The sequence below is a fragment of the Loxodonta africana genome, chromosome 6, assembly GCF_030014295.1.
Source record: "Loxodonta africana isolate mLoxAfr1 chromosome 6, mLoxAfr1.hap2, whole genome shotgun sequence".
Classification (NCBI taxonomy): Eukaryota; Metazoa; Chordata; class Mammalia; order Proboscidea; family Elephantidae; genus Loxodonta; species Loxodonta africana.
Window position 1 is genome coordinate 45,043,960 of NC_087347.1, and position 25,302 is coordinate 45,069,261.

General features: G+C 36.9%; 1 protein-coding gene across 5 annotated transcripts; it reads right to left on the bottom strand.

The window, feature by feature from the left end:
• Nucleotides 1–2,989: 2,989 nt before the first annotated feature.
• On the bottom strand, nucleotides 2,990–25,259 carry NDUFB3 (NADH:ubiquinone oxidoreductase subunit B3). 5 transcript variants are annotated; one of them, XM_064286839.1, is made up of 5 exons: nucleotides 25,132–25,259; nucleotides 19,344–19,447; nucleotides 18,209–18,357; nucleotides 15,813–15,988; nucleotides 2,991–9,850 (listed from the first exon to the last, which is right to left on the bottom strand). In XM_064286839.1, exons 3-5 carry the CDS (start codon nucleotides 18,233–18,235, stop codon nucleotides 9,694–9,696), a joined length of 360 nt encoding a protein of 119 aa, XP_064142909.1. In that variant the 5' UTR covers nucleotides 18,236–18,357; nucleotides 19,344–19,447; nucleotides 25,132–25,259; the 3' UTR covers nucleotides 2,991–9,693. The 5 variants fall into 5 exon arrangements, with proteins under 5 accessions (XP_023398237.2, XP_064142909.1, XP_064142911.1 ...); XM_064286841.1 differs by lacking the exon at nucleotides 18,209–18,357 and having other exon boundaries at nucleotides 25,132–25,257; XM_023542469.2 differs by lacking the exons at nucleotides 18,209–18,357; nucleotides 19,344–19,447; nucleotides 25,132–25,259 and adding an exon at nucleotides 22,052–22,144 and having other exon boundaries at nucleotides 2,990–9,850.
• Nucleotides 25,260–25,302: the final 43 nt, after the last annotated feature.

Here is a 25,302-nt window from a genome sequence, read left to right on the forward strand (position 1 = left end):
TCTTCACGAAACACTGTGGAGGAAAATTAGTGTAACTGTATAAGTAGTTTAAATGGAAATTTATGCTCACAAGAATCATGATAAAGTCTCTTTTTAAAAACTGAATTAAGTCAAGTCCAAATTAAATCAAACATTTCTTGAACATTTACTATGTGCAAGACACTGTGTAGGAGATAAAAGAATAAATAAAGCAAGATTTTCAAGAATTTATATCCTGGTAGGGAAGAATAAGGCAAGTATGAAAATGCCTAAATTATAAAATGGGTCAAGACATGTTTTATTAGAAGGGTACAAAGTTCTGTGCAATTTATAGGAGGGGAATATCATTTATCAAGAATCAAATCTTGTCACTGATTCAAACTACAGTTTTAAATTTCTGCCCTTAGGAGAAATGTTTTTATTGTTGTTAGGTGCTGTCGAGTCAGTTTCTACTCATAGCGACCCTATGTACAACAGAAGGAAACACTCCCCGGTCCTGCGCCATCCTCACGTTGTTATGCTTGAGCCCATTGTTGCAGACACTGTGTCAATCCACCATTTTGAGGGTCTTCCTCTTTTTCGTTGACACTGCACTTTACAAGCATGATGTTCTCCAGGGGCTGATCTCTCCTGACAACATGTCCAAAGTATGTAAGATGTAGACTCGTCATCCTTGCTTCTAAGGAGCAATATGGTTGTACTTCTTCCTAGACAGATTTGCTCATTCTTTTGGCAGTCCATGGTATAGTCAATATTCTTTGCCAACACAATTCAAAGGCATCAATTCTTCGGTCTTCTTTATTCATTGTCCACCTTTTGAATGCATATGATGCGATTGAAAATACCCTGGCTTGGGTCAGGCACACCTGAGTCTTCAGGGTGACATTTTTGCTTTTCAACACTTCAAAGAGGTGTTTGCAGTCAATTTGCCCAATGCAATGCATCTTTTGATTTCTTGACTGCTGCTTCCATGGCTGTGGATTATGGGTCCAAGTAAAATGAAATCCTTGACAATTTCAACCTTTTCTCCATTTATCATGATGTTGCTTATAGGTCCAGTTGTGAGGATTTTTGTTTTCTTTATGTTGACGTATAATCCATACTGAAAGCTGTGGTCTTTGACCTTCATCAGTAAGTGCTTCAAGTCCTCTTCACTATCAGCAAGCAAGGTTGTGTCATTTGCATAATGCAAGTTGTTAATGAGTCTTCCACGAATCTTAATGCTCCATTCTTCTTCATATAGCCCAGCTTCTTGGATTATTTGCTCAGCATACAGATTGAATAAGTATGATGAAAGAATACAACCCTGATGCACACCTTCCCTGATTTTAAACCATGCAGGATCCCCTTGTTCTGTTTGAATGACTGCTTCTTGATCTATGTACAGGTTCCTCATGAGCACAATTAAGTCTTCTGGAATTCCCATTCTTTGCAATGTTATCCATAATTTGTTATGATCCACACAGTTGAATGCCTTTGCACAGTCAATAAAACACAGGTAGACATCCTTCTGGTATTCTCTGCTTTCAGTCAGGATCCATCTGACATCAGCAATGATATCCCTGGTTCCACATCCTCTTCTGAACCTGGCCTGAATTTCTGGCAGTTCCCTGTCGATATACTGCTGCAGCCACTTTTGAATGATCTTCAGCAACATTTTACTTTTGTGTGATGTTAATGATATTGTTCGATAATTTCCACATTCAGTTGGATCACCTGTCTTGGGAATAGGCATAAACATGATCTCTTTCCAGTAGGTTGGTCAGGTAGCTTTCTTCCAAATTTCTTGGTAAAGGTGAGTAACCACTTCCAGCACTGCATTCGTTTGTTGAAATGTTTCAGTTGATATCCTGTCAATTCCTGGAGCCTTGTTTTTTGCCAATGCCTTCAGAGCAGCTTGGACTTCTTCCTTCAGCACCGTCAGTTCCTGATCATATGCCACCTCTTGAAATGGTTGAGCCTCGACTAATTCTTTTTGGTATAATGACTCTGTGCATTCCTTCCATCTTCTTTTGATGCTTCCTGAGTCGTTTAATATTTTCCCCATAGAATTCTTCGCTATTGCAACTCGAGGCTTGAATTTTTTCTTCAGTTCTTTCAGCTTGAAAAATGCTGAGGGTGTTCTTCCCTTTTGGTTTTCTATCTCCAGCGCTTAGCATATGTCATTATAATACCTTACTGTCTTCTGGAGCTGCCCTTTGAAATCTTCTATTCGGTTCTTTTACTTCATCATCTCTTCCTTTTGCTTTAGCTGGTCAATGTTCAAGAGCAAGTTTCAGAGTCTCTTCTGACATTCATTTTTGTCTTTTCTTTCTTTTCTGTCTCTTTAATGACCTCTTGCTGTCTTCATGTATGATGTCTTTGATGTCATTCCACAACTCGTCTGGTCTTTGGTCATTAGTGTTCAATGCGTCAAATCTATTCTTGAGAAAAGTTTGGTTGGTAAAATATACTGCATGTGTTCAAAATGTCTCTCATGCCTACCAGGTAGTGAGAAGCCCCACTATTGGCCAGCATCAGGAAAACAATAACAACCCTGAACCAGAATATAAGCACCAAGAGGAGAAAAATATGTCTGTTTTGCTCATTGATATATCACATGTGCCATGAATATTGCCTGGCAAATAAAAACAAAAAACCAAACCTATTGCCATCAAGTCGATTCCGACTCATAGCAACCCTACAGGTCAGAATAGAACTGCCCCATAGAGTTTCCAAGGAGCACCTGTTAGATTCGAACAGCTGACCTTTTGGTTAGCAGCTGTAGCTCTTAACCGCTAAGCCACCAGGGTTTCCCCTGGCACAGAGAGGTACTCAACAAATAATTGTCAAATAAATAAAATGCAAAAAAAAGGAGCTGAGAAGTCTGCCTCTGTTTCTAATTGCAATTCCATGGAGCTCCTTTGAGTTGGACTTAAAAAGTTTTGCAAGCATGTCCAATTACTTGCATATGGTGCTTCTGTTCTTTGTGATTTTGACAAAAGAAAACAAAAAAATTGCCAACGTGTTTTAAAAAAGAGAGAGGGAGAGATGTTTGTTGCATGCAATCACCATGATTGCATTTAGTGTGAATTGGCCTTGACCTTTGTTGGTCAGTATTTTTATCACAAGGAGCACTGGTGGCATGCAGTGGTTAAGAGCTAAGCTGCTAAACGAAAGGTTGGTGGTTTGAATCCACCAGCTGCTCCAGGGGAGAAAGATGTGGCAGTCTGCTTCTGTAAAGATTATAGGCTTGGAAACCCTGTGGGGGTCACTATGAGTTGAAATTGACTGCAACTGGGTTCTTTGGGTTATTTTTATCACAATTCATGATCAAACAAGGGAAAGTTATGTAGCATGTGCCAGAAGGCTTAGGCCTATCTTGGTGCTAATGTCCTTGCCATGGGGTGGGGAAAAGTGTCTTCCAATTCCAGAATCTGTGCCCAGGTCATCATCACAGCCCTTTTATAAATGATCTGTTTTCTGACATGCAATTGGAATCCATGACGTCTCTTAGATACTAGAAAATATGTGTTTTCATAATCCTTCATTTTCTCCAAAACGTTATAGATTAATAAAATGAGGTATTAATGTGTGATGAATTATCTCTATTACCTCACCTATATTTTCGGATCTCTATTTATGAACTCATTCATTCAATAGACACTTCCTAAATGCTTATTACCCAGGAACAGTACCTGTCTTCATGGAGACCATGCTGTAATGAGGTAGTCAGACAAGAAAATGAATAATTATAATGCATTTTGATAAGTGTGGGGCTCTGGTGGGGCAGTAGTTAAAAGCCATGGCGTGTTACGGCTGGGACCCAAAAAGGTTGGCAGTTCAAATCCACCAGCCACTCCTTGGAAATCCTATGGAGCTGTTCTACTCTGTCCTATGGGGTCAATATGAGTCAGAATTGACTCAACAGCAATGGGTTTTGTTTTTTGGTTTGGTGATAAATGTTATCATAGAAATATGTATGGAATCCACAGGCGGGGCAAACGGTTAAAGCACTTAGCCGCTGATGGAAAGATTGGAGGTTTGAGTCCATCAAGAAGCTCCTCAGAAAAAAGGCCTGGTGACCTACTTCGGAAAAACCAGCTATTCAAAACTCTGTGGGGTGTGGTTCTATTCCGACACACATGGGGTAGCCACAAGTCAGAATCGATTTGACAGTAACTGGTTTGTTTTTAAATAGGGTTTAAGGTTGTAAAAATTATCTTTCAAAAGATTACCTATAAATATAGAAATTATATCAATTATAATTGCTGATAAGCCCAGATCAAATATAAGGAAGCATTTATGGGCCATGAATAAAGAAATTAATACCTTGAGCTAAATCCCTATATTGTTAAATTTGTGAATTGTGACATGTTTCCATGTGGGAAATTCCTAAATTATAAAAATACAATTTTAGGTTCTAATTACACTTCAATAGGAGGCCTGGTCTGAATATAAGATCTAATTTTAAGCCCTTATATTTGCATTAGGAATCCTGGGGGCGCAGTGGCTAAGTGCTTAGCTGTGAATCGAAAGGTCAGTGGTTCAAACTCACCAGCTGCTCAGTGGGAGAAAGATGTAGCAGTCTGTTTTTGTAAAGATTACAGCCTTGGAAACTATGGTTTCCTACTCTGTCCTATATGGTTGCTGTGAGTCAGAATTGACTCAGCGGCAATGGTTTGATTTTTGGGTTTATATTTTATTAAACGCTCATACTATATTGTATTACGTTACTATCATGTGGGATTTTCTGGTCCAGGTGATACTGCTGCCTGTGAACCTAATTTTTCCTTGGTAAGATGATCCCATCTGTGCTGATACAAGCACTACTTATTTTTAGGACAGTTATTGCTATGGTTACTGCGAACCACAGGGTTGGCCTTTAGTACGTATCTCTGAACAGTTAGTATTTTCCATGGAAATTTTCTAGCAAGTGAATAAAAGAAATAAAAATATACACAGCACAACAGCAGTAGTCACAAAACATTCATGTAAGTGTATAATTCATTTAAATGTATAACACAAAGATTTTTTTTTTAAACCCATTTGTTATTCTACAATAAGAAATTCCTGATGAATGTTTTAGTTATATGAAGGAAATATAGAAAGATGTTTGATTATCAAATTAGCAGAAAATATTTATTAAATGTTATTATTTCCAAATTCAGTTAAAGAGGTAAAAATAAGTGACTAAAATGAGAGTAGGTGGAACACTTGTAGTGAGTTCTAAATGGATTGACACAGTGGCTGCAACAATGAGCTCAAACAGCAACACTTGTGAGGATGGACTGGGCAGTGTTTTGTTCTGTTGTACATAGGGCCACTATGAGTCAAAACCAACTTGACGGCATCTAACAACAATGAAATGTTTCATTTGAAGTGATATTTAATCAATAATTTACAGATACCATAACTGGTAAAAAATCTGAAAGCAAATGACTTCTTTGTAGCCATACTTTGCTTTGGAGAGCACTGTTTGGCATATTATTAAGAATTACTCTTTAAGTTTTAAAAAACACAAAGTGAAAAGGTGGCTTTTCCACATGATGTAAAACCTTCTGGCTTAAATCTTAAATGTACATCATGTTCTTATTTTGTAACACATTCCCAGAAACACAAGTGTTTAGCAACCAAAATTCCTTTCAGTTAGTTTTGTAATTTGGGGCCACATTTCAAAAGAGTTACTCCATTTTTTAATGAGATTAAACAGAAAAATATACAAACCTGGAGATAACAGGATTTTTTCCTTTTTTTAATTGCTTAAGAAATGTTTTAAGTGATTTACATGTACCAAAGGTAATTCAGTCTAACACAGTACGTGGCAGTTAATATTTTAATCTTTAATTAAATGAGTTAGCACTTTGGAGGAATAACTGTTATATACATAATACTTATATAACAATTTTACACTATATTTTTATGTGTAACATAATATGTAAAAATAAAATATAATTCTTCACAGTAGATCCTTTGGGATAGAATCACAGGAAAGTAAATGCAATTTCTATTGGGTATTCTAGTCTCTGAGCTTCTGAAGTTGATTTTCTGGCCAAAAAATAATCTTGTTTTTAGATTGATGTTGAGGTAAACTAGGAGTCACCTTGAAAATTCCACTCTCATAAGCATAGTTATTTGAATTTGAGTACTTTGCATATCTAGAGATTCAAAAGGCTCATGAGGATTATATCAAGTTTGTAACTCATGTAGCCAACTAAGATGCCATCATGAAATAACATTTAATTTTCATTTCTAAATTACTTGGGTTTTACATTATAAAAAAATCTAGAACATAATACATTTAAAAACAAAATCTGAGTAGTTTCTTGAATGCTATTTTTTAAGACAGCTGAACATTGTTCACAGTAAATCACAATCTTTGAATTAACATTTCATTATATGCAAACATCATAGTATGTATGTGTGTGTTAAAAAAATACATATAGAAATTAAAGGTGAGACAAAAATTAACTGAGAATATTTTTAAATGTTTCTCTAGTCATTATGACTTCATGCTATTATTAGTTGACAAATCAATACACTCTTAGTGATAGCCAGTGCAGCCAGCAGCTATTCAGCCACTATAAAGCAAGACCTGCTCCTCCTGTCAATTATTGTCAAGGCCTTGGGCATTGCCCATAACTCAGTTTCTGCCTTAAACCAGCCAAAACCAAACAAAATCAGTTGACTAGATTCAAAAGTGTCCTAATTTAATACTCATTACAACCGAATTGAATATTAAAATCTCTGCCCAGGGCGGGAGTTATCTGCCATTTTCTGCACACACTAAGGGGGAGAGAAAAAAAAGCAATTTGGCAATTTGTCTTACTGCACCTGCACGGCATGAAAACCTATGTAGTCAAAGTTTGTATGCACTTCCTTGTGAAGGACAGTATAAAAGCTTCTGTCTCCCTTTGTTCAGGGAGCTTGATTTGAGGGCCGTGCCTCCTTGCTCCTTCCCTGCTCGCTTGCAATAAGCAATCTTTCTCCTCCTCACCTAGGCGTGTCTTCATTGAGAAGCCGCACTGGGCAGGACCTGCTTTGGCTAACATTAGGGCAAGGTTCACTGTTACTGATAGTGGATTCAAGTCCATATTTCAAATGGACTTGATCTTGATGATTAGATCATTATTTTTACCTGGTATGCGGCTGACTTGAAGCTCATAGCTTTTTTCTTCTCATTTGCTTGTTCTTGCAGTACTGGTATTATCTTCATTAGCAGTTTCTTTGTAAAACATTTTAAGCCACTTACCTACTTTAAAAGAGCTAGTTTAATTAAAACTGGTAGTTAATAAATTCCTTGAAACTGGACACATGTAAACTACAGTCTGAAGCAATTTGCTGAAAAGTACCTCTGTTCTCCTTTTTGGGAGAGTGGAACTCCGACTTTGCCTTCAGGAAACTGTATGTGACTACTTGGTGTCCACCAAGTGAGGGAGGATCCCACTATAAATACACATATTAAACATTAGCGAAATTTAATTAATTTTTATTAAAAGTAAAAATATAAATGGAAGATTATTTTCTCATCACCCCAATAGATGGTCTTGTACATTGTGTTGTGTGTATCCCATTTCGGGGACCTCAGTGTTGGAAAATAAGTCATTCTCTGACAACCAAATTTTTAAAAAGAAAAAGGACAAATATGATCAGCAATAGGGAAGAGAAAGAGGAGGATGAAGCATACAACTCAATTTCTACTGCAATACTTCTATCTAGCTCCTAATGAAGCTGGCCTTGCCAACATACTTCCTAAGCTAAACAAATTTACATTGACTTTGTGCATTTCCCTTAAAACCCAATATAAAGTATTTTTCTTTTGCAATATCATTAAGGTCTACATTTGAAATGGTGAGATGATTGTAATACACCCTATGGAATAAAAGCTCTACTTGTCTCTGCTGCTTCCATCATATCTGTAGCCCCTTCTTTTGCTTTTTCATTGTCTCAGTTTCTTTTTTTCACCATGAGCTCTGTACATAAATTCCTGTTCTTTCTGTGTTCTTGTCTTTGGACACATTTTCTATGCTATCTTGTTTCCTGAAGTTCTCCAATCATGTTACTTTCAAAAAGAAGTATCTGAATCTTTGTTTCATAAAGTATAACAAAACAGAGCTCCCTTCAAAGTACAAGTATACAGTAAAATTAGTTTTTCACAAAATATTACATGCCATACTCGATAGATTTTTAAAAAATCCCTTCTGTTTACTTCAGGTATAATTACAAAGTAGCTCTTAGAAAAGATTCAGAAAGGATAATTCTACGACATAGTATTTATCACAGCAGGTAATGCAGTTACTGTGGGCTGTGGCATCAGACCTGGATCCAAAATCTAACTCTGGAACTTACAATCATCTGGGAGTTGAGTTACTTTAATCCTGTGGAACTGCCTTACTCAAGTCTTCAATAACCTTACTAACTTTCTGTCTGTTACTAGAAAGAGGTGTTGAAATCTGCAACTACAATTGTGAACTTCTCTATTTTTCCTTTTAGTTCTATTTTTGTTTCATGTATTTTGAAACTCTGTGCATACATTTACACACTATGTACATATACATTTAAGGTTTCTGTTCCCATTAACTCATCCCTTTATTGCCATGAAAAGTTCCTCTTTAAATACCACAGCTGATATTCCTTGTCCTAAAATCCACTGATATTAATACAGCCACTCCAACTTTCTTTTCATTGGTGTCTGCATCCGTGTTTCATTAGTGTTTTCTATCCTTTTACTGTTTTTAAAGTGGTTTTCTTGTAGACAGCTTATAGTTGGGCCTTTCGTTTTTGCTCAAGATGTCTCTTAATTGGGATGTTTTATAGTTTGAACTGTAGACCATTTACATTATTGATATGATTAAGTTTAAATATACCATCTTGCTACTTCCATTTGTCCCACTGTCCTTTTAAGACTTTCATCTTTTTTTTTTTAAGTCATTAACTTCTTTTGGATTTTTTTAAATTTCACTTTTCCAAATTGCATTTATCACTATCAGCTTATAAAGAATTCACCTTTGTCTTATTTATTTAGTGATTACTTGAGTTTACATTTATAACCAAGGATGTTACAAAGAAAAAAATCTTTCAGGAGTTTGATATTACCTTCATTATTCAAGCAAAAAATATTAATCTTCCTTAAGAAGCTGCTTTAAATCTCAACTCTAGAGATTCAATTAATTAAATTCTAAAAATTTGATGATGGGGGAGAATATCTAGTTTATTATGAGAAATATGTAAGGAAAAAAATGTCAAGTTCTTCAAGACATGGAAGACATGGGAACAATGTACTCAGGGAAGAGTAGGAAATACCACAACAAAGAAAAATGAATATGATACATGGATATCTCAACCAGAACTGGACAGCAAGTATTTTATAATACAATCTAGGTCCCTCTATGCTTCCTAAAGAGGATGGTAAAAGAAGTAAGGCCAACTCCCATTTAAAAATCGATTAGAGCATATCCATTTGTTCCATCAAATAACTGCTGGCTTGCTGTCTACTACATGCAGAATGCATTGCTGCTGGTACCTAACACCCCATTTATTCCAAACCAAATCTGATATGGCTTGAGACACTGTTTTGTTCTTTTTAAAGAACGACAAAAGACACTGGTTTAAGTTTTCTTATTTTACTAAATCTTACTAGTATTATTTAATGGACAAACACCTTAGGTTAGGGTACAGAAATCTTATTTTTATAAGACAGTTAATAAGCCACTAAGATACTTTCAGGTATTATCTTCAGTGATGCTTCTTTTCTTTATTCTGGGACTCCAGTAAATATTCAGCTCCTACAGCTACCACAAACGCAGCAAATCCCCATTTGAATCCTCTTAATAGTGCACCAACAAAGGAAACATTGCTTGCAAATTCACCCATGTATCTCCAAGCTTCATTGCTAGAGGGGAAAAACAAAAAAGAGGGAGGATTACAATCATACACTATTTGTATACATTCATTGACTAAAATATATTGGATTTCTATCTTTATAAAAGGCTGAAGTGTAACCTTATATAAAATAATCTAAGAGGATCACAATAGAAATTTTTCTCTAGCATTGGATAAATAGGTATGCATGCCCTAGTTTCATACATAAAATAGAGGAAAAAAACACTTGATGATTTCCCAGTCATATTACTCAAGATTTTACAGAATTCACAACGTAAGGCTCATTTCAGTCTATACATTACAGGTTAGCTAGCTGGGTGGATCTGCCCATACTGGTAATTGTGTCATCATAGAAAGAGCAAGTTAGACTTGAGTATTAATCTTTGCTCTGCCACTTATACAAGATTCATAACCTTTGAGCCTTGGCAAGTTATATCTTTTAGGTCCTTCTCCCTCTTCTATTCAATGATAATTTCTATTTTATAGTGTTATTGTAAACATTACCCAGGGTTATATATGATACATTTTGGCACAGAGAGTGTGTGACACTTGACAATATTATTACTATTCAAGTGGATCACAGCTTTTCTCTGTCCCAGCAGCCTGAACTCTACAGGCTTGATTTCCTGCTCTGCCAATCATTCTTCCGAGTACCCTGAACAGAGAAGTAAACAGATGTCAGAGAGCTTTAGGGAAAAAAATGTTTTTTCCCACAGATTAGGATAAGAAATCATGTTTTGAAGATCAAAAGCCATTTAGCTCTAAAAATATGACTTGCTAGAAAATATGAGAGCTAATCGAAATCTAATGTAGATTACAAAACCAGATAAAGACATCAGAAGAAAAGAAAGTTCAAGAGCAATATTCGTCATGAACAAACCCATTGCCGTTGACTCTTTTCCGACTCATAGCGACCTTACGGGACAGAGTAGAACTGCCCCATAGGGTTTCCAAGGCTGTAAATCTTTATGGAAGCAGACTGCCGCATCTTTCTCCCGTGGAGCCGTTGGTGGGTTCAAACCACCAACCTTTCAGTTAGCAGCCGAACACTTAACCACAGCGCCACCAGGGCTCCTTCTCGTGAACACAGATACAAATATTCTCCACAAAAAATTAAATCTAGCAATATATAAAAAGAATAATATACCATGATGAAGTAGGGTTCATCCCCAGGAATGCAAGATTGATTTAATATTTCAACATCAATAAAAGTAACCCACCATGTTAAAGACTAAATAAGAAAAACTACGTGAGCATTACAAAATTGAACACCCATTAATGATAAAAAAAAATTCTCAGTAATCTAGTAATAGAATGGAAATTCCCCACCTTGACAGAAGGCATATATGAGAACCCTACAACAAACATTATACTTAGTGATGAAAGCCTGGAATAACTTTCCCCCAATTAGAAACAAGAGAGGGATGTCTGCTTTCACTCAACATAGAACTAGAGGTCTTAGCCAGTGCAATAATGTAAGAAAAAAAATTAAAACTTAACGTATTGAAAAGGAAGAAGTAATACTGTTTATTTACAGGCAAAATGATTGTGTATCAACAAAATCCTAAGGAATCTATATATATAAAAAACAAACAAAAACAACTATTAAAACTAAAAACTGAATTTAGCAAGGTAATAGGATACAAAATCAATATGTAATGGTACAACCACTTTGGAAATCTATCTGGCGTTACCTTAAACAGTTAGAAATAGAACTACCATACAATCCAGAAATCCCACTCCTTGGAATATACCCTAGAGAAATAAGAGCCTTCATACAAACAGATATATGCACACCCATGTTTATTGCAGCTCTGTTTACAATAGCAAAAAGCTGGAAGCAACCAAGGTGTCCATCAACGGATGAATGGTTAAATAAATTGTGGTATATTCACACAATGGAATACGACGCATCGATAAAGAACAGTGACAAATCTGTGAAACATTTCATAACATGGAGGAACCTGGAAGGCATTACGCTGAGCGAAATTAGTCAGAGGCAAAAGGACAAATATTGTACAAGACCACTATTATAAGATCTTGAGAAATAGTATAAACTGAGAAGAACACATACTTTTGTGGTTAGAGGGGGGGAGGGAGGGAGGGAGAGGGTTTTTTATGGATTAATTAGTAGATAAGAACTGCTTTAGGTGAAGGGAAGGACAACACTCAATACATGGAAGGTCAGCTCAACTGGACTGGACCAAAAGCAAAGAAGTTTCCAGGATAAAATGAATGCTTCAAAGGTCAGCAGAGCTAGGGCGGGGGTTTGGGGACCATGGTTTAAGGGGACTTCTAAGTCAATTGGCAGAATAATTCTATTATGAAAACATTCTGCATCCCACTTTGAAATGTGGCTTCTGGGGTCTTAAATGCTAACAAGCAGCCATCTAAGATGCATCAATTGGTCTCAACCCACCTGGAGCAAAGGAGAATGAAGAACACCAAGGTCACACGATAACTAAGAGCCCAAGAGACAGAAAGGGCCACAGGAACCAGAGACCTATATCATCCTGAGACCAGAAGAACTAGTTGGTGCCCAGCCACAACCGATGACTGCCCTGACAGGGAGCACAACAGAGAACCCCTGAGGGAGGAGGAGATCAGTGGGATGCAGACCCCAAATTCTCACAAAAAGACCATACTTAATGGTCTGACTGAGATTAGAAGAATCCCGGCGGTCATGGTCCCCAAACCTTCTGTTGGCCCAGGACAGGAACCATTCCTGAAGACAACTCATCAGACATGAAAGGGACTAGACAGTGGGTAGGAGAGAGATGCTGATGAAGAGTGAGCTATTTATATCTGGTGGACACTTGAGACTGTGTTGGCATCTCCTGTCTAGAGGGTGGATGGGAGGACAGAGAGAGTTGGAAGCTGGCAAAATTGTTACGAAAGGAGAGACTGGAAGGGCTGATTCATTAGGGGGAGTGCAAGTGGGAGTATGGAGTAAGGTGTATATAAACTTATATGTGACACTCTGACTTGATTTGTAAACGTTCACTTGAAGCTCAATAAAAGTTAGTAAAAAAAAAATCAATATGTAAAAATCAATTTTATTTCTCTATATTAACAAGAAACAATTGAAAATTAAAATAAACCATTTACAATGGCATCAAAAACATGAAAAACTTTCATATTTTTACATATTTTTTAAGCAAAATATATGCAAGACCTGTACATAAAACAACAAAACACTGGTGAGAGAAAGAGCATCTAAACTGCTCATAGGCTGGAAGATTCAGTATTGTTAAGATACCAATTATCCTCAAATTGATCTACAGATTCACTGTAATCCCAATTAAAGTGCAAACAGGCTTTTTGTAGAAACTGACAAGCTCATCCTGAAATTTATATGTAAATGCCAAGGACCTGGAATAGTAAAAACAAACAAGATAAAAAAAAGTTGGAGGTCTTAAACTACCTGATTTGAAGATGCTGTGGTATTGGCATAAAGATAGACCTATTGATCAGGTAAAAGAATAGAGTCCAGAAACAGACCATAAATATATAGTCAATTGATTTTTGACAAAGGTATCAAGGTAATTCAATGGAAGAATTAATAAATGGTGCTAGAACAATTGGATACCCACATGAAAAATGTGCACATGAAAAATGCGAACCTCCACTGTTGCCTCACACCATATAAAAATTAACTCAAAATGGATCATATGCCTAAATGTAAGAAAGATAACTATAAAGCTTCCAGAAGAACACATACGAGAAAATCTTAGAATGCAAAAAGCACAACCATAAAAGAAAACCACAATTCCCGTAAGTTGGGAATTCATCAAAATTTAAAACTTTTGCTCTTTGAAAGACATTATTAAGAAAATGAAAAGACAAGCTACAGCCTGGGAGAAAACATCTGTAAAACTCATATCTGATGAAGTACTTACATTCGAAATATGTAAAGAATTCTTACAACTTAGTAACAAGAAGACAAATACCCTGATAAATAAAATGGGCAAAAGATTTGAAGACATTTCACCAAAGAAGATATATAAATGACAAGTAAGCACACAAAAAGATTCTCATGATCATCAGTTTTCCCCGTTGCCTTTGAGTCGATTCCAACTCACAGCGACCCTGTAGGATAGAGTAGAACTACCCTGTAGGGTTTCCAAGGCCTCAAATCTTTACGGAAGGAGACTGCCATATCCTTCTCTCATGGAGTGGCTGAACCACCAACCTTTCGGTTAGCAGCTGAGCACTTAGCCACTGCACCACCAGGGCTCTCCTCATCAGTCTTTTTCAAAAAAAACAAACCCACTGTCGTCGAGTCCATTCCGACTCATAGTGACTCTATAGAACAGAGTAGAACTACCCCACAGGGTTTCCAAGGAGCAGCTGGTGGATTCAAACTGCCGACCTTCTGGTCACCAGACAAGCTCTTAAGCCAAGCTCTTAACCACCACGCCACCAGGGCTCCATACATTTCCATCAGTCTTTATGGAAACATAAATTAAAATCACAAGGGGTATTATTCCACATTCAGTAGAAAGGCTAAAATCAAAAGACTGATAATACGAAGTGTAGATGAGGATACTGATCAATTGAAATTCTCATACTGCTGATGGGAATTCAAAATGGAACAGCCACTTCGGAAAGTGGTACTGCCATTTTTGGTAATTTTTTTTTTTTTTGAATAAAATTCATTCATCATATGACCCAGAAGTCCAATTCTTAGTTATCTATCCAAGTGAAATGAAAACATATGTTCACACAAAGACCTGTACTCAAATGGTCGTGACAACTTTATTCATAATAGCCCCAGACTGGAAACAACCCAAATGACCATCGACTGGTGAATGTCAACAAGATGATGTATTACATACAACGGACAGTGAAAAAGAAAGAACTATATATACAAGCAACAACATGGATAAATCTCAAAAGCATTAAGCAAAAGAAGCCAGAACAAGAGGCTACATACTATTTGATTCCTACAAAAGGCAACACTATAGAGACAGAAAGCGGATTGATGATTGCCGGTAGCCAGGGGTAGAATAGGCTTGATTGCAAAGGGGCATAAGGAAACTTTTTGGGATGACAAAAATATTCTCTATCATGATTCTGTTGGTGGTTATATAACTGTATACATTTATCAAAACTCATGAAATTGCACTTACCTGTACAATTAAAATGGGTGAATTTTATTGTATATAACTGACACTTTCATGAAGCTGATTTTAGACAGGATCATAAAACAAGACCAGGGCAAGGACAAGAAGGCAGGAGGGGGCAGGAAAGCTGGTAATGGGGATCCCAAGGTCAAGAAGGGGAGAGTGTTGACACGAAATGGGGTTGGCAACTAATGTCACAAAACAGTACGTGTATTGTTTAATGAGAAACTAATTTGCTCTGTAAACCTTCAACAAAAGCACAATTAAAAAAAAAATTCTATAGCAGAATCCTGATCAAAAGAGGGAAAATGCAGAACAAAATTTCAAATTCTCATGGACTCCAGATTTTCTGGAGCCATGGAGACTGGATAAACCCATGAAACTATTGCCCTAAGATAATCTTTAAACTTTAAACCAAAAATATCCTCTAAAGTCTTCTTAAAACCAAACAATAGTTTAGCTTAACTAGTAAAAAAAATTCTGCCTTGAACATTATGCTCTTTTAAGAACCACCTATATAGGACCAAACTGACAATAGCAACTCAAAAGATTAAAAAGGAATCTCAGGGGGCAAGGAGTTTATGTTAAGGGGGGAGGAACACTCAGAAAAGGAGGGTGAGAACGGTTGCACAACTCAAAGAATGTAAACAACGTCACTGAATTGTACATGTAGAAACTGCTGACTTGGTGTATGTTTTGCTGTGTATATTCCCAACAGTAACAACAAAACAAAAACCTTAATGTAAAAAGCCCCTTTTCATGGTTCTTTAAAGAATACATTGGAAAGGAAAATAGATAATAAATTCTCTAGGATAAATTCTATCTAAATTACTCAGTTCCTCTTACCGGCCCCATGGATCCCTTAGCCCTCGTGCAGCCAGCTTCTCCTGGACAGTTTGTAATGGTGTCCCTTCTATCTTCCATTGTTTATAATCCGGAAGTTCCATTTTATGATGGCCATGTTCATGTCCATGGCCATGTTCTTGTCCATGTCCAGAGGCCATGTCTATAGGAAAAGATACCTTCAGGGAGAAAATGCAGATTGTAAATACAAATACTGAAGTTTAAAGTTTTAAACAGAGAGCCAATATAAATACTTGAAAATTCTAAGTTCAAGATATTTTATAGAATAGTGTCCTTCTACATAACTAATATATGTTCACAGTTAGGAAATACATATACACAAAGTATAAAAAAGAGAAAAGTCATCAGTAATTCCACCCTTCAGAGATAACCATTTACTAATTTAGTGTCCTTCAATACAATAATAGCAAACATTTATTGAGTCCTATTTTTTTTTATGTGCCAGTTACATTATGCTAAGTGCTTTACTTGCATTAACTGTTGCTACTAAAACCCTTAGAGCTTATTTTACTATCTCTGTTTTACAGATGAAAGTAATGATATAAGACACTAACTCCAACAAGTAACTTTCTGAAGGTAACAAAAATAATAAATAGTAGAATTGGGATATGAATCTTGCAGTTTGGTTTCAGAGCCCATACTCCTAACTTCTTTGTAATGCAGTTTCCCTCTACGGATAACAAAAATGTGGTATATACTGTTTTGTCACCTGCTTTAGATAATTCTTTTTTAAAATGCAGTGTTATCACATATTTGACCACATGAACTTTTTCTGCAAAGAGCTAGCCAGTAAAAATTTTAGGCTTTTTTGGCCAAGAGGTAAAATTGATGGTAACTAAGAACAACAACTTACATAACAGGAGAGAAAACACATTTCTACAATTTTTTAATTCATGAAAACTCAAAATATAATGTTAATTGAGTACAATTACTTTGTAACATAGGTCTACTGCTAAAAAATGGAACTCCTTTCCTGGAGGATAACTTCTGGTTTTTTAAGTTAGTGTTCCTTATTATCAAGTCAATTGCAAATGTTCATCTATAAATATCATTCTTAACTTATGGCTGTATAGAAACAGGCAGTGGGCTAGCTCTGGCTCACAAGCTGTAGTTTGTCAGCTGCTGAACTAGATCAACGGAGACCTTAAACCAACCAAAACCAAACCTGATGCTGTCAAGTCGATTCTGACTTATAGTGACAACTATAGGACAAAGCAGAACTGCCTCCAAAGGGTTTCCAAGGAGTGGCTGGTGGATTCGAACTGCCAACCTTTTGGTTAGCAGTGGAGCTCTTAACCACTGCGCCACTAGGGCTCCACAGAGACCTTCAACCAAACCAAACCTGTTGCTGTCAAGTGAATTCTTTCAATACGTTCGCTCTTTTATAAAATATGTCCTCAACAGTAATACATAGCCCTCAGTTTTGCTAGTCTTATTTTTATAGACAATGTAAAAACAAACTTCAAAAAAAAAAAATTCAGCTCAGTCCCCATTTAATTGCTATGAACTTCAAATTAAGGAGGTATGAATTAGTAAAGCTATACTATAATTTGCATAAGGTTAGCAGTAACAATTCTATAATCACTGCTCTCTAGAAGTAAAACCAAACCAAATAATTATTACCATTATGTCTACATTTATTAGTATAAGCAGGGCCAATAATAAGGCAGGGTTTCTTACACTGTATTTTACAAGACAGAGGTAATTATTAGATAGTGTATACTAAAGGCAGAAACTCTGGTGGTGTAGTGGTTAAGTGCTAAGGCTGCTAGCCAAAGGGTCAGCAGTTTGAATCCGCCAGGCGCTCCTTGGAAACTCTATGGGGCAGCTCTACTCTGTCCTATAGGGTCACTCACTATGAGTTGGAATCGACTCGACAGCACTGTTTTTTTTTTTTTTTTCTGGTATACTAAAGGCACATTATGTTAATACTACTAAAAAAGCTCATTTCATTAAAGAGTTCCAAGAATACAGGGGAAAACTGTAAATAACAATTCTGACAAATTAACCAACATGTATTATTTATAATATTTAAAAACATATTGATGATTTTCACATACAAGAGTGAATGAAAACCAATACTCACCAAACACAAGCTAAAACTACAACACTCACAACTTTGAATGAAATACCATTACTTCTTTGTTATTTGGGAGAATCAATAAAATTAAGGAAAAAAGAATATGGTTTTAGATTTCAGACTGACTTTTGAGATGTACTATATTTTTATGCAAATAACACACCCCTTCTATGTTTGTGTGTCATCCACCCTCCTCCCTCCCCCACCCTCTCAAGGTATTTTCACAAATGCCACTATGCCAATTTTTCCTTACATGCTGCTATAAAAAAAAATTAACATAGAACGCTTATGCAAATACCTGGGGGAGGGAGGAGGGAGAGGGCATGGTTGGCAAACAAAGGTGGAAGGAGTTATTTATGCAAAAATAAGGTAATACATTATTACAAAAGAAAGGCCTTTAGAAGCCTTTAACTGGCATGATAATGTCTTGGTTTCTTCACACCATGCCTAAAAGAAAATTAAAAAAAAAATAACATTTTATTCCAAAAATGTTTAGAGAGATTCAAAGCAAACCTTTACTTTCGCAAATGCCAATTCTAGAATATTAATCCTAAATGAATATTATTGAACTTTGAAAAGAATACAAAACAATGGATCAAAAATTTTTCAATAAAATAGTTTGGTTTTTTGAAAATAAAAGTTGAAACATCCCCGTAGTATGAAGGCTGTTTCAAAGTTACAATATTATTATGCTCAAAATACGAAGTAATTTGGAAGATAAATCCTTAATAAAACAAAACATGAAAATATACTCATTTTTCCTACACAAATTTCCTCCAATAAATTCAATGTGTTTTCTCTTCTGCCTAATTAAAATATTTCAGAAACGGTCCCTTGAGGTGTTTACTAAATATAATATTTAAATGACTTTTTTTTTTTAATGTTGAACAATACTCCTTTCTAGGGAACTTTTCACTTTCCTTTAAAAAATTATTTCTATTTCATAATAGCCATAAATCAAACAATGACATATTGATCACCTGAAGCAAAAAAGGTGGAATTCTCCTGCTTATGTACAGACTTTGGTGCTATATGCATCTGGCATCAAATCCAGGTGCACCACTGACAGCTGTGAAATCCTGGAAAAGTCACTTAATCTCTCAGAGTTTCAGTTTCTTCACATAACATGAGGCTAAGACCTACTTTCCCCCACGTGTCTGTAAGTTTGTCTTACTGTGGGGGCTTGCGTGTTGCTGTGATGTTGGAAGCCATGCCACCAGTATTCAGATACCAGCAGATTTCAGCTGAGCTTCCAGACTAAGACAGACTAGGAAGAAGGACCCAGCAGACTGGTTCTGAAAAGCATTAGCCAGTGAAAACCTTATGAAAAGCAGCGGAACACTGTCTGATATAGTGCTGAAGATGAGCCCCCCAGGTTGGAAGGCACTCAAAAGATGACTGGGGAAGAGCTGCCTCCTCAAAGTAGAGTTGACCTTAATGACGTGGATGGAGTAAAGCTTTCGGGATCTTCATCTGCTGATGTGGCGCGACTCAAAATGAGAAGAAACAGCTGCAAACATCCATTAATAATCGGAACCTGGAATATACAAAGTATGAATCCAGGAAAATTGGAAATCATCAAAAATGAAATGGAATGCATAAACATCAATATTCTAGGGATTAGTGAGCTGAAATGGACTGGCACTGGCCATTCTGAATAGGACAATCATATAGTCTACTATGCTGGGAATGAAAACTTGAAGAGGAATGGTGTTGCATTCGTTGTCAAAAAGAACATTTCAAGATCTATCGTGAAGTACAACGCTGTCAGTGATAGGATAATATCCATATGCCTAGAAGGAAGACCAGTTAATCCGACTTTTATTCAAATTTACGCACCAACCACTAAGGACAAAATAAAGAAACAGATTTTTATCAGCTGCTGCAGTCTGAAATTGATTGAACATGCAATCAGGATGCATTGATAATTACTGGTGATTGGAATGTGGAAGTTGGAAACAAGCATCTGGTAGTTAGAAAATACGGCCTTTGTGACAGAAACAATGCCAGAGATTGCATGATAGAATTTTGCAAGACCAACGACTTCTTCATTGAAAATACCTTCTTTCACCAACATAAACAGCGATTATACACATGGACCTCGCCAGATGTAACACACAGGAATCAAATTGACTACATCTGTGGAAAGGGATGATGGAAAAGCTCAATATCATCAGTCAGAACAAGGCCAGGGACCAACTGTGGAGCAGACCATCAATTGCTCATACGCAAGTTCAAGCTGAAACTGAAGAAAATCAGAGCAAGTCCACGAGAGCTGAAATATGACCATGAGTATATCCCACCTGAATTTAGAGACCATCCAAAGAGCAGATTTGACGCATTGAACACTAGTGACCAAAGACCAGGTGAGTTGTGGAATGACATCAAGGACATCATCCGTGAAGAAAGCAAGAGGTCACTGAAAAGACAAGAAAGAAAGAAAAGACCAAGATGGATGTCAGAGGAGACTCTGAAACTTGCTCACGAAAGTCAAGCAGCTAAAGCAAAAGGAATAAATGATGAAGTAAAAGAACTGAACAGAAGATTTCAAAGGGCCTCTCGAGAAGACAAAGTATTATAATGACACGTGCAAAGAGCTGGAGACAGAAAACCAAAAGAGAAGAACACGCTCGGCATTTCTCAAGCTGAAAGAACTGAAGAAAAAATTCAAGCCTCGAGTTGCAATAGTGAAGCATGCTATGGGGAAAATATTAAATGACGCAGGAAACATCAAAAGAAGATGGAAGGAGTACACAGAGTCATTATACCAAAAAGAATTAGTCAACGTTCAACCATTTCAAGAGGTAGCATATGATCAGGAACTGATGGTACTGAAGGAAGAAGTCCAAGCTGCTCTGAAGGCATTGGAGAAGAACAAGGTTCCAGGAATTGACGGAATATCAATTGAGATGTTTCAACAAACGGATGCAGTGCTGGAGGTACTCACTGGTCTACGCCAAGAAATATGGAAGACAGCTTCCTGGCCAACTGACTGGAAGAGATCCCTATTTATGCCTATTCCCAAGAAAGGTGATCCAACCAAATGTGGAAATTGTAGAACAATATCATTAATATTATATGCAAGCAATATTTTGCTAAAGATCAGTCAAAAACGGCTGCAGCAGTATAACGACAGGTAACTGCCAGAAATTCAGGCCAGATTCAGAAGAGGATGTGGAACCAGGGATATCATTGCTGATGTCAGATGGATCCTGGCTGAACGCAGAGAATACTAGAAAGATGTTTACCTGTGTTTTATTGCCTATGCAAAGGCATTTGACTGTGTGGATCACAACAAATTATGGCTAACATTGCTAAGAACGGGAATTCCGGGACACTTAATTGTGCTCATGAGGAACCTTTACATACATCAAGTGGCAGTTGTTCAATGGCTAACATTGCTAAGAATGGGAATTCCGGAACACTTAATTGTGCTCATGAGGAACCTTTACATAGATCAAGTACCACAAGTAGACACTTCATGGTTTAAAGTCAGGAAAGGTGTGTGTCAGGGTTGTATCCTTTCACCATACCTATTCAATGTGTATGCTGAGCAAATAATACGAGAAGCTGGACTATATGAAGAACGGGGCATCAGGGTTGGAGGAAGACTCATTAACAACCTGCGTTATGCAGATGACACAACCTTGCTTGCTGAAAGTGAAAAGGACTTGAAACACTAGTGGAGATCAAAGACCACAGCCTTCAATATGGATTGCACATCAACATAAAACAAAAATTCTCACAACTGGACCAATAAGCAACATCATGATAAACAGAGAAAATACTGAAGTTGTCAAGGATTTCATTTTACTTGGATCCACAGTCAATCAAATGACACATTACATTGGGCAAATCTGTTGCATAGGTCCTCTTTGAGGTGTTGAAAAGTAAAGATGTCACCTTGAAGACTAAGGTGTGCCTGACCCAAGCCATGGTATTTTCAATCACATAATATGCATGTGAAAGCTGGATGATGAATAAGGAAGGCTGAAGAAGAATCGACGCCTTTGAATTGTGGTGTTGGCAAAGAATACTGAATATACCACGGACTGCAGAAAGAACAAACAAATCTGTCTTGGAGGAAGTACAACCAGAAAGCGTCTTAGAAACCATGATGGTGAGACTATGTCTTACATACTTTGGACATGTTGTCAAGAGGGATCAGTCCCTGGAGAACCGACATCATGCTTGGCAAAGTACAGGGTCAGCGGAAAAGAGGAAGATCCCTCCACAAGGCGGATTGACACAGTGGCTGCAACAATAAGCTCAAGCATAAGAACAATTGTAAGGAGGGCGCAGGACTGGGCAGTGTTTCGTTCTGTTGTGCACAGGGTTGCTATCAATCGGGACCAACTTGACGGCACCTCACAACAACAACAACAAGACCTACTTTGCAAGATTGTGTTTAGGGAAAACATTGTGATGGCCTTCTAATCTCACACCCAGTTGGTGAGAATGTGAGTTGGTGCAACCATTCTCAAACTGTTTGGCATGACCTAGAAAAGTTGAACATTCTAGTATCCTACAGCCCAGAATTCCACTCTTAGATATATGTATTCTAGATATGCACTAATATGACAACAACTAGCCCTTGAAACGTGGTTAGTGCACCTGGGTAGCTATGAATTAAAAATTTTTATTTAATTTTAATTTACTTAATTATCAATACTAATTCTCAGTTATCGGAAAATTTTAAAGTGTGCACGGAACAATTTGGTCATAAGAATCTACTTTTTCAATTGTAAAATTTGAAACTTAGCATCCAATTTGAGATATTCTGTAATTGTAATATACAGATAATTTTCAAAGGCATTATTAAAGTGTAAAATATTTCATTAATTGATTTCATTAAAATATTTCAATTTTTAATACCGATTAAAAGTTGAAATAAACTTTTCAATATATTGGATTGAGTGAAGTATATTATTAAAATTAATTTTATCTGTTCCTTTTTACTTTTCATATGTGGCTACTAAGAAATTTTAAATTATATATGTACCTCACATTATTTTTATAGTACAGTGCTTCTCTAGAGACACCCTTACATGTTTATAACAAAATGTGTTTTAAAAGACTCTTTACAGCCACATTATTTGTGCTAACCCCAAACTGTGAACAACCCAAATGTCCAACAATAATAAACCAACCAACCAACCAACCAACCAACAAACAAACCAAATGCACTGCCATTGAGTCTATTCTGATTAACAGCAACCCTACAGGACAGAGTAGAGCTGCCCCATAGAGTTTCCAAGGAGGGCATGGCAGATTTGAACTGCTGACCTCTTGGTTAGCAGCCATAGCACTTAACCACTATGCCACCAGGGTTTCCCTAACAATAACAGAATGGATTACTTATGGTATAGCCACAGCATAGAATATTATATAGCAACAAAAATAAACTACAAGCAAAAGTATGAATGAATCTCACAAATGTTATAGTGAGCCAGCAGTAAGTCAGGAAAAAAATATGTATACTACAATCTCATTTATATAAGTTGAGAAAAACAATTCTTTTTTTAGGACTGCATCATAGGAAAACTAAAGTTAAACAGGGAATGCTTATCACAAGTCAGAACAGTGGTTACCACTTCTAGAAGATGGAATCACAACCTAAACAAGGAGCCTTTGAGGCATGATTTCTCACCTTTTAAAAAATTTACTGTCTCCCTAAGGAACCTTTTTGAAGTCCCTGGGATGGTGCAAAGGGTTAATGGACTCAGCTGCCAACTGAAAGGTTGGAGGTTGGAATCCACACAGAGGCAGCTCAGGAGAAAGATCTGGCAATCTACTTCCAAAAAATACACCACTGAAAACGCTATGGAACACATTTCTACTCTGACACACATGGGGTCACCATGACTTGGAATCAACTTAATGGCAATTGGTACTGCTAAAGAATATTTTAAGACATTTTTTCTAACCATCCCCCTCCCCCATGAAATTTTAACATCAGAGATATACTGTATATTTATGTACTGTGACCCTTTCGAGTACCACAAACCATCCTAGTGTCTAAGATTTTTTCCACCCTCTCTCAATGGGGTTAATAGCCCCATCGTGTGATATCACCCCCATTGAGAATGCACATTTTAAGGTATTGGCAATGCTTTATTTCTTAATCTGGGGGGTGGTTACACAAGTGTTTGCTTAATTAAAATTCTTTAGAATGTATATATTTTTATATTCTCTTCTGCATGTATATTTCACAATAAAAGATAAAATAAGAAAAAAAAAGACTTACATTGTGCCTAGGATTCAACAACAGGTAGTTGTTCAACTACCTGTTCAACACAGAAAGGACAAGCTTGGGGAAAAAAAATTAAAGCTATCTACCAATGGAAACCCTGGTAGCATAGTGGTTAAGAGGTACAGCTGCGAACCAAAAGGTCGGTGGTTCCAATCCTCCAGGCACTCCTTGGACACCGTATGGGGCAGTTCCACTCTGTCTTATAGGGTCGCTATGAGTCGGAATCGGCTCAACAGCAATGTGTTTGGTTTTTGGTTTGGATCTACCCATGACTGAAGTGAACCTACTCGTTTGGTGGAGATCAATGTCCACTAAACAGGACTGGTTAAAGTACAATTTTTTCTGTAAAAAGGAAGTAGGATAATGTCACTTCCACAACATGTAATTTTACAGTTTACTTTGGTATATATCCCTACGTAACCCTCGTTTTTAAAACTGCAAATATTAGAAAATAAAAACATTTATCACTTATAGTGTTCCCTTCCACTTCCTGCTCTAACGTGTATACTATTTAAAAATAGTTGTCATTCTAAAAACGGATGAGATTTTGTATCCTGCTTCTATCATTTAACATTGTGTCATATTGACACGAGAAAGATAAGTCTTAGTTAAAACTATACAAAGTTGTGAGGTAGGCATTACAATTATTCCTATTTCAGAGTTTCGGATTTTTTGCCTTTATTCGTTTCAAAGACACACTACAACAATAACGGGTGGGGAGAGGAAGAAAAAAGCACTTGGATTTAACAACCACACTGATTCTCGCTACATCCTTCTCCAACAACCCTTCTCTGCCTCAGCTCTAAAGTAGGACTATACAGTTTTCTCCCGCTAATTTTTCCAGCTCCTTTCCTCTTAAGCTGCTTCTCATCATCCTTCTCCATCAAGACGCTCCCTTCCTACAGCTCCCAAAATAAAGTCTCTTCCTTATCCCCAATCCAAGGTTTCCCACCAACTACTTAATTTACCTGATGGCAATCTGACCTCTCAGGACACTCAAAATTCAAACCCCCAGCTGCAGCCCGACCGGAAACGGAAGTTGTCACTTCGAGTTCCTTACGGCAAGAAAGCAGAGAAACCGTTTAACGTTCCGGTATTGAGTCACAGATTCCTGGAACAGGTGGAACACTTATGAGGGA